The following is an 11,072-nucleotide window of genomic DNA, read 5'->3' on the forward strand; positions in this document are numbered from 1 at the left end:
TTATCAAAAATAAAAAAAAATCTAGAAAAATTATGAAGATAGTTTAGAAATTGATAGAACATTGCACTTTTCTTATAAATTGATTTTTTTTTCTTAGAAAATAATAATAAGTGTTCCCTTCTTACTCCACCTACTATCATCTCTCAAGCCATCATATGTGGCAAGCATTAATTATTTTATAATTTCAATTAATAAAATCTTTTATTTTATCACCAATCACTATCTCTCAAGCCATCATACATTGGTGATTTTCATTTTAAAAATATTTTTGAAACAATAAAAGACAAATGATGGGTTTTTTTAGAGAGGGTGTGTGTGTGTGTGTGTGTGTGTGTATATATATATTGAATAATAAATAATAGTTGTACAATGAATATCTATATAAATATTCAAATAAAACGTGAATATATAATTTTTCTTTGTATAGATAGAATATAAATATAAAAAACTTTACTCATGATTACCCTTATGATCACGTTATATCGGGCTGCCAATCCATAAGTAGGAGGAATAAGTGGAGAAGCAAGAAATTTTCTTGCTCCATTTGTTGTCTTCTCTCTCTTTTCTTTTTTTGGAAGAAAGAGTTGTATGAGAAATAGTAGTTGTTTTGAATTCCTTGACAAGTTCTTGCTCAAATAATGTTAGCTTTGTTCCTAGAATCATTCTTATCCATCAAAATTGAGGATTCCATGGCTGTCCACACCAAAAATATAGAAGTAAGATTTGACTAAAAATAAATGGAATAGGCAAAAAAACAGAGTTTAAAAACAGGGTAAAACAGAGCATACTGCAATTCTACTGTGAAAGGAAATTTCGCAATTGAGAGAGAAACAATGAGGCTCTTAAGGTTGTCTCCCTTAGCTCTATCTGTCCTTCTCCTTTATCTCTTTCAGACTTGTGCTGCCAAAAAGGCAAGATTGTCTCCCTCTTCATCGCCCTACATGTAAATGCTATTGATCCAAGCTTAGTTGTGGAATTATTGATGCTTTTTGTTTCATGCAGTCTTACATAGTTTACATGGGAGAGTCTTCGTTTTCCCCATTATCATCAACTGGAGAGAGTTCTTCAGAATTAGATGTGCAGCACATGACCAAATCACACTTTGATCTTCTTGGATCATGCTTGGAGAGGTTTGCTTTGTCGAAAAGTTACTGAATTCGATTAAACAATCAACCTTTATTCATTATTGTCACATTCTTACGCAGCAAAGAGAATGTCCAGGATGTGATGATTTACTCTTACACTAAATGTATCAATGGTTTTGCTGCAAACCTCAATGAAGCTCAAGTAGCTGCCATGAAAGGTAAGAATTACAAATTTGTATCTATTTATTTTGCTCTGCTTTTTCTCTGTTTATTCTCTATATCGTAAAACTTTGTTTTGAGTTTTTAAAAATTCCAAGATCAAATAGGTTCATTGTTTCTTTCTTCGCAAATGTAGGTAATCCGGGAGTGATATCGGTTTTCGAGAACAAAGAAAGAATGTTGCACACAACACATTCATGGGAATTTATGGGATTTGAAGCAAATGGAGCACCTACCCTCAGCTCGCTTCAGAAGAAGGCAAACTTTGGTGAAGGTGTAATCATTGCAAATCTTGATACCGGTAAGGTTCTGTCCTTGAAGCTCCAAGGGAAAAATCTTAACAGTGTTCATATTGGTTCTTTGCCAATTGTAATACTCTCTTACATTTTTTGGCTGCGTACTATCACTATAGGTGTATGGCCAGAATCCAAGAGCTTTAATGATGAGGGAATGGGCCCTGTGCCATCAAGATGGAAGGGAACTTGTCAGGCTGGAGGTGGATTTAAGTGCAACAAGTCAGTTCTCTTTCTCTTCTTGATCAAGTTTCTCTAACAAACTGAATAGTGTAGATTTTGACGAAACATTTTTGGTGCTATACCAGAAAGCTTATTGGTGCAAGGTACTTCAACAAAGGTTTTGCTTCTGCAAGTCCTACTCCAATCCCTACAGAGTGGAATACTGCCCGTGACACCGAGGGCCACGGTTCCCACACCTTATCTACAGCTGGTGGTAGCTTTGTTCCTGGAGCGAGTATTTTTGGTTATGGGAATGGAACTGCTAAAGGTGGATCGCCAAAAGCTCACGTGGCTGCTTACAAAGTATGCTGGCCTTCAGACAATGGTGGATGCTTTGATGCAGATATCTTGGCAGCTTTTGATGCTGCCATAGGTGATGGAGTTGATGTGATCTCAATGTCGTTGGGTCCACATCAAGCTGTAGAATTTTTGCAAGATGGAATGGCCATTGGCTCCTTCAATGCCATCAAGAAAGGCATTCCCGTCGTTGCTTCAGCCGGCAATAGCGGACCAGTTGCTGGGTCCGTGGCTCATGGGGCTCCCTGGTTGTTTACGATTGGTGCTAGTACACTGGATCGTGAGTTTTCAGCCACTGTTACTCTTGGCAACAAGAAGTTTTTCAAGGTATTGTTTTCTTGTAAAGGACCAAGATTATCTACCATAATTGTCTGTCATTAAGCCTATCAGTGGCACTATGCCGTTAAAATATTGTTGAAACTTGGAGCTAAAACACATTTAATAACCTTATTCTCGTTTCAGGGATCAAGTGTTGCAAGTAAAGGCTTACCAGCTGGGAAATTCTATCCATTGATCAATGCCGCAGAAGCAAGGCTTCCTACAGCACCAGCTGCAGATGCGTAAGTAACTACTCTAATCTACAAATATCATAATTCAGGAATGTCGAACATCTATGTAGTTTGCAAATCGGTAGGTTAGCCATATCATTAATTTGCATTAAACTGTGCAGTCAGCTATGCCAAAATGGAACACTTGATCCCAAGAAGGTTGCAGGGAAAATTATAGTATGCCTTCGAGGAATAAACAGTAGAGTAGTAAAAGGACATGAGGCTGAGCTTGCTGGTGCCGTTGGGATGATATTGGCAAATGATGAAGAAAGTGGAAGTGAAATTTTGTCCGATCCTCATATGCTCCCTGCTGCCCACCTCACGTTCACTGATGGTCAAGCTGTAATGAACTACATCAAGTCGACCAAGTAACAATCCTTCTTTTGTTCTGTTTTTCACAGATTGCTCCCTTTCACCTAAATCCTGTCAATCTCAAAGGCTATATTAGAGACTTAAACATGCTCTTTATGCACATTGAAATAGAAATCCTACAGCATCAATTAGTCCAGTACATACAGATTTAGGAGTCGTGCCGAATCCTGTGATGGCTGCATTCTCATCAAGGGGACCTAGTTTAATTGAGCCAGCAATACTCAAGGTTGGTTCAATTGGACGATCTCTTGTCTTCCATTGCTCTCGATATGAACTATCCATTATTTTCCAATTCTCTCTTGCAGCCTGATGTCACTGCACCTGGGGTTGATGTAATCGCTGCTTACACTGAAGCTCTAGGGCCATCTGAACTACCTTTTGACAAGCGTCGGACACCTTACATCACCATGTCTGGCACTTCAATGTCATGCCCTCATGTTTCCGGCATTGTTGGCCTCCTTAGAGCTATCCATCCAGATTGGAGTCCAGCTGCTCTTAAATCTGCAATCATGACAACAGGTGCATGCTTTTGATCAATTTAAACTAGCAAAAGTCTGCAGCATGTTGTTATAGCCCTGCTAATTGGACCGAATTCGTGTTTTTTTATCTGCGCAGCAAAAACAATATCTAACTCCAAGAAGAGAATACTCGATGCTGATGGCCAACCTGCGACACCATTTGCATATGGTGCAGGACATGTGAATCCAAATCGTGCAGCAGATCCTGGCCTAGTTTATGACACGAACGAGATTGATTACCTTAACTTCTTATGTGCCCATGGCTATAACAGTACCTTCATAATAGAATTCTCAGGCGTGCCTTATAAATGTCCTGAGAATGCTAGCTTGGCTGAATTCAACTATCCTTCAATCACAGTACCTGATCTCAATGGCCCAGTGACTGTTACTCGCCGAGTGAAGAACGTAGGGGCTCCGGGCACATACACAGTCAAAGCTAAGGCACCACCTGAGGTTTCAGTGGTTGTTGAACCTTCAAGCTTGGAATTCAAGAAAGCCGGTGAAGAGAAGATTTTCAAGGTTACTTTTAAGCCTGTAGTGAATGGAATGCCGAAAGACTACACATTTGGGCACCTTACGTGGTCAGATAGCAACGGCCATCATGTCAAGAGTCCTCTTGTGGTGAAGCATGCGTAGATGTTCATTGTAGATGACAATTTCAGTACACACAACTGTACTTTCATCTATAATCTTCCCACTGATTCAATTCAATTCAATTTATTTATTTTTTCATGTTAATTTTCCCATACCATGAATTAACAACATTCTGAAGGAGTGGGGGAACTATTGTTCACCCCTGAACTATAAACACACACTCATGCGCACAATAGATTTACTGTGCCAATGAGGTTTTTTTTTTTTCATCTCCTTTCTTTTTCTTTTTCTTTATTTTGCTTTTTAAAAACCTAATTAAAGGTTAATTTCACTAAAATTGTTAAGGAATAAAAAAATTAAAAAATATAGGACCAAAATGAAACACGCAGATGAGATGGGTGATGTTTTCAACTTTTTAGTGGAATGTAAACTCTTGGTGAAATGTTCAACTTAATTATTACACTTTTCAAATTATAAAAATTGTTTTAGAAAAAATCACTTTTGTTCTAAAATATCATTTTCTTTATTATTTTTAGTTCTAAGTTTGAGAGATAAAATATAGTCATTATATTCTGGTGGTAGAGAGAAAATCATTATTGACACCGATTTCAACCATCAAAACAGTCCATCATGGTGTCAACGGGTTTTATTTGGTAAGGAAAGTTTCACTTAGGTATTTTTTTTATCTTCAAATTGTTTAAAAAAAATTTGAGTTTGGAATTTTTGTTTTGAGTTGATTTCAAGTTTTTGAACAGTATTTTTAGGTTTTTTAGACCATATATGAGTTTATCTAGATATCTAGAATGTTTGGGTGTTTTTTAGATATTTTGTGTCAAAAATTAATTGAAAAATAAGCTTGCAAGGCCCAGCAATATCTAGCCTTTTTATGTAAAAAAACACGTTGCAAAAGCCTGCATATTTTTTTTGTTGAAAAAAAATATCTAACCCGTAACAGAGCATGGATCAATTAGTTAGTACAAACTAGAGGATGTCCCTTTAGGCCTAGTTATAAGACTCGGTCTAGCGTGAAGGTCAACCCGATAACATAAAAACTCGGGACCCAACTCAAGTTGAGTTAATGAAAAACTAGGTTTTTTATCGAATACAATATCATTTCAAGCTTTTTTTAAAACAAATAGAGAAAATCATACTTCAAAATAATAATAATAATAATAATAATAATAATAATAACTATACATTTAGATTTATTTTTTGTCATACTTGGATGATGGTACTTATTTTTTAACTCAAGGAAAAGCTAGTGACATTTCTTCCCTCGGGGATAAAAGAGAACATAATTTTTACTCTTTTTTTTTCTCTTCGCAACCTTAGAAACTTTTAATAGGATTCATGGGTGTGAGAAAATTTATGGTGTTGAAGAAATAATTAATGTATTTTTTTTATATTTATTTTTTAAAATAAAAAATAATAGACTTAGAAAATAATTGGCAAAAAATAATTAATAAAATATCACTAGTTATTTATTTAGTATCATAAAATTTTCTCTATAGTTGCAGTAACATCAAGTATCCAATTACATGATTTTATTATTATTATTATTATTATTATTATTATTTCATCTTCTATCCATGCTTATGTTTTAAGCATTTTACGCTGAATTTTCCAAAACCTATTTGAATCCAAAATAAACCCAAGGCTCTACTTAGCATCATAACCAAAACCCGATATTTTTTTTTTTTTTTTAGATACCTTTCCATGCCTTTTCTTGTTAGATGACAAGAATCAAGAAAAAACTCTTTTCATTTTCATTTTATTGTTTTTCCTATTCGTTGTGCTCACTCTCTTTTTTTCTTTTCTTGGTAGAACATAAAATTATGTGATTAAATGGTTCTAATAGCTCGACTCTTGACGGGTTTTTTTGTGTGTTCTCTGGAAAGAAAAGGGCTCAATGATTATTTGTTCGCCAGTATTAGAAGTAAGAAATTTTGATAGATAGGATCCCATCAAAACTTCTTTTGAAGAACAAGAACAATAGCTAAGGACTTGTTTCGAATGGTTTGAATAATTATCTCTCCAAGATAGTAATAATATATAAAATGATGTCAATATAAAAATTAATATTCATAAAATCATAAATTTAATATACAAAAGATGACAAGATTACATTTTGATCTGCTTGGATCATGCTTGTATTATTGAAAAGTTTCAGAAGTTCTTTGGCTTTTGTTAAACTACTAAGTTTTATTTACGAGTATTAATAATTTCTTGTGTAGAAATTAAAAGGTTGAGGATCAAATAATTTACTCGTATTGTTAGAGAATAATATAAATCATATCTTAGAATTTCATCTAACAATTTAAGTTTTTGAGTTGAATTGGTTCTTTGACATGGTATTATAGCCTTAATGATCAAGTGGTCACGAGTTCGAATCTCATCGTTTTTATTTATTTGATAGAAAATTTAAACACAAGGTAGTGTGAACATATACAAGTTTCAAGTCCAAAGAGCTTTCACTTAAAAAAATGTGTTAGAAAATAATATAAATCATATCTTGTGGGACCTCATATAATTAAGTTTTTGGGTTGAATTAGTTATTTGACACGAAATGGTTTTACTGCATTCCTTGATGAAGCTCAAGTGGGAGCACTTTAAGGTAACAATTTCAAGATCAATAGGTTAATGTTTCATTTTTCACAAAATGCAGATGTGATATCAGTTTTTGAGAACAGAGAGTGAACTACACACAAAACATGCTTGGCGTTTTCTTGGATTTGAGAAAAATGGAGCACTCAACTCGCTTCAGAAGAAGGCAGACTGGTGAAGATGTGATCATTGGAAGTATTGACACCAGTAAAGGCTCTGGCTTTGGAGTTCTAAGAGAGTCCGGTTGTAATACTTTCTTACATTTTTTGGTTGCATGCCATTGTTGTAGGTGAAGGGCAACAATCCAGGAGCTCTGATGATGAAGGAATGGGCCCTGTGCCATCGAGATGGAAGGGAATTTTTTGGTTGCATACTATTTATCGACCGCTGGTTGTAGCTTTGTTCCTGGAGAAAATGTTTTTGGTGTTGGGAACGGAACTGCTCGAATCTACGAATATCAGAATTCAGGAATGTAGAATATCTACATGGTGTGAAAATCACAAGGTTTGTCTCCTTAGTTATTTGCATGAAATCGCAAGAAGGTTGCTGGGAAAATCATACTATGCCTTGGAGGACTTGGCACGGTGTCAGGTTAGGGCCATGAGGCTGAACTTGCTGGTGCTGTTGGGATGATATTTGAAAATGTTAGAGAACATGGGAATGAACTTTTAACCTATCCTCATGTGCTCCCTGCCGCCCACATCGATCTCACTGATGGCGAGGCTGCCATTGCCTTCATCATCTCGGCCAAGTAAGGACTCCTCTATCCTTTTCACTTGCTCCCTTTCTAAAAAATCTAGTCCATTCCCAACTTTAAGACTATGCATGCTCTTTATGCTTATTGAAACAGAAAACCTCCAGCATCAATTAGTCCTGGAAATACAGATTTGGGAGTGAATTCAAATCCAGCAATGGCCAAATTCTCATCAAGGGGGCCTAATTCCATTGAGCCAGCAATACTTGAGGTTAGTTCAGTAGTTCATTCACTAGGCAGTAGGCAGCCTTTGCTTTGAAGATGAACGATCATTTGTTTCTCTGTTTTATATCAAATGAACAATTCCTCTTGCAGCCTGATTTCACTGCACCTGGGGTAGATGTAATTGTTTCTTAAACTGAAGCTACAGGGCAATATGGCCAGCCATTTGACAAGCATCAGATTGTCAAATGGCCTCCGCGCAACTCCATTTGCACATGCCGCAGGACACGTGCAACCAAACCTTGCAGCAGATCCTGGCCTAGTTTATGGCACAACCGTGAATGATTGATTACCTCAACTTCCTATGTGCCCATGGCTATAACAACACCTCATAGCTAGAGTTCTCAAATGGAAATCATACATGTCCCAAGGATTTTACTTTAACTGACTTCAATCAAAATTCCTTGTCTGAATGCCCCAGTAACTGTCACTCGCCGCGTAAAGAATGATGTAGTTCCAGGCACATACACAGTAACTATCAAGGCACCAGCTAAAGTTTCAGTAGTTGTTGAGCCTAAAATCTCGACATTCATTCAAGTTTTCCTGCTTATTTTTCTACATTATGAATATAAATCCGACATTCATGTCTGTGGAAAAGCTGGAGTTGTTTCTGAATCTATTCTAGAAGGCTGCCTGCATCGTACTGGATTTAGCTGGAAGTGAAAGAGTGGACAAATCAGAAGCTGTTGGACCATTCAATCTTTTCCTTTGAAATAGTTTTCCTTGAGTAGGAACGATAAAAACATTGAGAAGTAACATTTTCCAGCTAGAGTGTCTGTCAACAAATCCATTGCTTCCATGCCACTGATCCCATCAGCAGACAACAGCTCAAAGTCTCCCATTTGCCAAATTTTACGCAAGGAGATTTAGTCAAATTCTTCCACCTCTTTTAACATCTTGGTTTAAGGTTTAAATCTTCATTAGTTCAAGAATCTTTTAACATATTTTCTTAATTATCAAACCAAGTCTTTCATTTCAACTTGAAGATGTCTATCAGCATTAACTAAACTAAATCAGAACATTTATGAATACAAATTCAATGGGAATTTAATATAAAATATATATAGCTAAATTTGGATTTACCGGTCAAATAATATAAATCAAGCTAAATTTTACCAAAAAAAAAAAATATATATATATATATATAAAAGCTAGTTGAAAAATTAGATTAATCAATGACCCGATTAATCAAAAATTCGTTAACTTCAAAAAATTAAAACAATTTTAACATTTTATTTAAAAAAAAATTAGATTAACCTACTAATCTATCTATGAAGCTAGTTAGAGAAATAGTTTGGATTTATAAGTTAGGCCTAAACAAGGTACAAGCCCACTCAACAAAAAGGAGACAAAACGGCGTTGTATTTACAAGCATATAAAAATAGCTATATAGCCACGTGATTTGCTCCTTTTATTTGACAAAACCCTAATCTTAACCCTCTGGAGATTTTCAACCTCTGCAGCCCAAGCAGAGAACGACTGCAAGGAGACTACGTTGAATTTCATAGTATCAAAATTAGAAGGTAAATGCCTTTCTTTTTCGTTTTTGTACTGTTTCTTATTGGATTAAAAAAAAATGCTTTTTTTTTAACTTGTATCGATTTTATGTTTTCTTTGTTTGGTTGATGGGAAAAATCTAAACTTTCTATGGAAAGATGAAAACTTTCTTTGAAGGGTTTGGTTTTTTGAGTTCTGTTTTTGACGTTTTGTATGTTTAATTGATTTGACTTGTGAAATAAATGTAACTTTGAGGATTATCGTTTTGATGTAATGGTTAATGCTAGTATATATCCTGGATTTTTTGTATTCTTTTGCATGGTAAATTGATACACTTGTTTCTTTTTTTTCTTTGATTTTTGAGAAATTTAAGAAGATTCTGTATCTAATATGGTGTTCTGTAGTTTCAATGTTTATGTTAATCTTAATGATTAAATCATGGTATATGTTTATGTTAATCTTAATGATAATCACGGTGTTACAGAAAATTGAATAATTATGTTTATGCTTATTCATCTTGTTTTCATAAATCAAACTTTTTACTTATTTTAATAAGTTGAAGAAGATTCCGTCTTGAACTTGTATCTAATATCCCAAGTTTGGTGTTCATTCGGTGCAGTCAGAATGCAGTCCAGCAAAGCCCCTGCACCAATGGAAGTTGAAATAGCTCCACGTGAACAGAAGTCTGAGGGCACTTTGCCTGCAAAGCCAAAGTTTGAGCCTTTGAAAGCTCATGAAATGTCTGATGGTCGAGTTCAGTTTAGAAAAGTCTCAGTCCCGTCGCATCGGTATTCGCCCCTTAAAAAAGCATGGATGGAAATATACACTCCTGTATATGAGCAAATGAAGATTGATATCCGTATGAACCTCAAAGCCAGAAAGGTTGAATTGAAAACTAGATCAGACACACCTGACGTAAGTAACCTACAAAAGTGTGCAGATTTTGTGCATGCTTTCATGTTAGGTTTTGATGTGATAGATGCCATTGCTCTTTTGCGTTTGGATGAGCTCTATGTTGAATCTTTTGAAATTAAGGATGTTAAAACACTACGAGGTGAGCATTTGTCTCGGGCCATTGGGAGATTGTCTGGTAAGGGTGGCAAAACAAAGTTTGCCATTGAAAATGCTACCAAGACAAGGATTGTGATTGCCGACACCAAGATTCACATATTAGGATCTTTTCAAAATATCAAAGTTGCGAGGGATTCTCTTTGCAGCCTCATTTTAGGGTCCCCTGCTGGAAAGGTATACTCAAAACTTAGACAAGTTACGGCTAGATTGGCAGAGAGATTTTAATCATTTTTGTGGTGCTGCTGAGTACCATAGTGTAATTCGGCATGAAATTTTTGGGTGGGGATGTCGTATCAGCTGTCAAAAACCAAGGAATTCATTTTCGTTTTGTACTTGCAATGGATTTAACTTCATTTACGCTTATTCCTATGCCAATGGTTGTTTTTGTACCAATGATTTTGCTGTTAACAGCTTAACGCTATTCAGTTTAAGCTTGCTGCTTGAACTATTCGTAGTGCATTACTGTTGATATGGCCTATCTTAGAACAATAAATCATCAAGTATCTATCTCTTTTTTTCCTGTCTTCCATCAGCAATTTTGCTCCTACATGGAATAGCTTGAGAACTTGAATTCGGGCTTAGTAAATTTTCTTGCTATTAAACCGGCAACTGCGTTGTAGCTTGTGTGTATCCAATAGGGAATGTTGTCAATTGAAAATCTCCATGGCCATGTAGTAGATTGAGCATTCATAATATATTTTATGATTGAGTTTTTGCTTTAGATTAGGAAACCGGTTGCTAAACCTGGTATCGGTAGAACTCAATGCAAGTCACTT

At 35.6% G+C, this 11,072-nt stretch overlaps 2 protein-coding genes across 3 annotated transcripts; both read left to right on the forward strand.

The window, feature by feature from the left end:
- Positions 1-751: 751 nt before the first annotated feature.
- On the forward strand, positions 752-4,413 carry LOC7457655 (subtilisin-like protease SBT5.4). Of its 2 annotated transcripts, XM_024582347.2 has the most exons (11): positions 752-911; positions 1,003-1,130; positions 1,206-1,303; positions 1,441-1,605; positions 1,717-1,819; positions 1,906-2,443; positions 2,579-2,676; positions 2,787-3,032; positions 3,148-3,262; positions 3,342-3,555; positions 3,652-4,413. In XM_024582347.2, exons 1-11 carry the CDS (start codon positions 834-836, stop codon positions 4,188-4,190), a joined length of 2,322 nt encoding a protein of 773 aa, XP_024438115.1. In that variant the 5' UTR covers positions 752-833; the 3' UTR covers positions 4,191-4,413. The 2 variants fall into 2 exon arrangements, with proteins under 2 accessions (XP_024438115.1, XP_052308578.1); XM_052452618.1 differs by having other exon boundaries at positions 1,441-1,819.
- Positions 4,414-9,131: 4,718 nt separating this feature from the next.
- LOC7457657 (uncharacterized) lies at positions 9,132-10,816 on the forward strand. The gene is made up of 2 exons (XM_024603038.2): positions 9,132-9,251; positions 9,845-10,816. Exon 2 carries the CDS (start codon positions 9,850-9,852, stop codon positions 10,519-10,521), a length of 672 nt encoding a protein of 223 aa, XP_024458806.1. The 5' UTR covers positions 9,132-9,251; positions 9,845-9,849; the 3' UTR covers positions 10,522-10,816.
- The last annotated feature ends 256 nt before the right edge of the window (positions 10,817-11,072 follow it).

The sequence above is a fragment of the Populus trichocarpa genome, chromosome 1, assembly GCF_000002775.5.
Source record: "Populus trichocarpa isolate Nisqually-1 chromosome 1, P.trichocarpa_v4.1, whole genome shotgun sequence".
In the NCBI taxonomy this organism is placed as follows: Eukaryota; Viridiplantae; Streptophyta; class Magnoliopsida; order Malpighiales; family Salicaceae; genus Populus; species Populus trichocarpa.

Excerpts from the sequence above, each read along its gene's own strand:
- LOC7457657 (XM_024603038.2), top strand. The coding sequence starts at position 9,850 with ATGCAGTCCAGCAAAGCCCCTGCACCAATGGAAGTTGAAATAGCTCCA.
- LOC7457655 (XM_052452618.1), top strand. The coding sequence starts at position 834 with ATGAGGCTCTTAAGGTTGTCTCCCTTAGCTCTATCTGTCCTTCTCCTT. Across the intron at positions 1,304-1,440 it reads TCAAGTAGCTGCCATGAAAG|GTAATCCGGGAGTGATATCG; the intron begins GTAAGAATTACA and ends TCGCAAATGTAG. Across the intron at positions 3,033-3,147 it reads AACTACATCAAGTCGACCAA|AAATCCTACAGCATCAATTA; the intron begins GTAACAATCCTT and ends ACATTGAAATAG.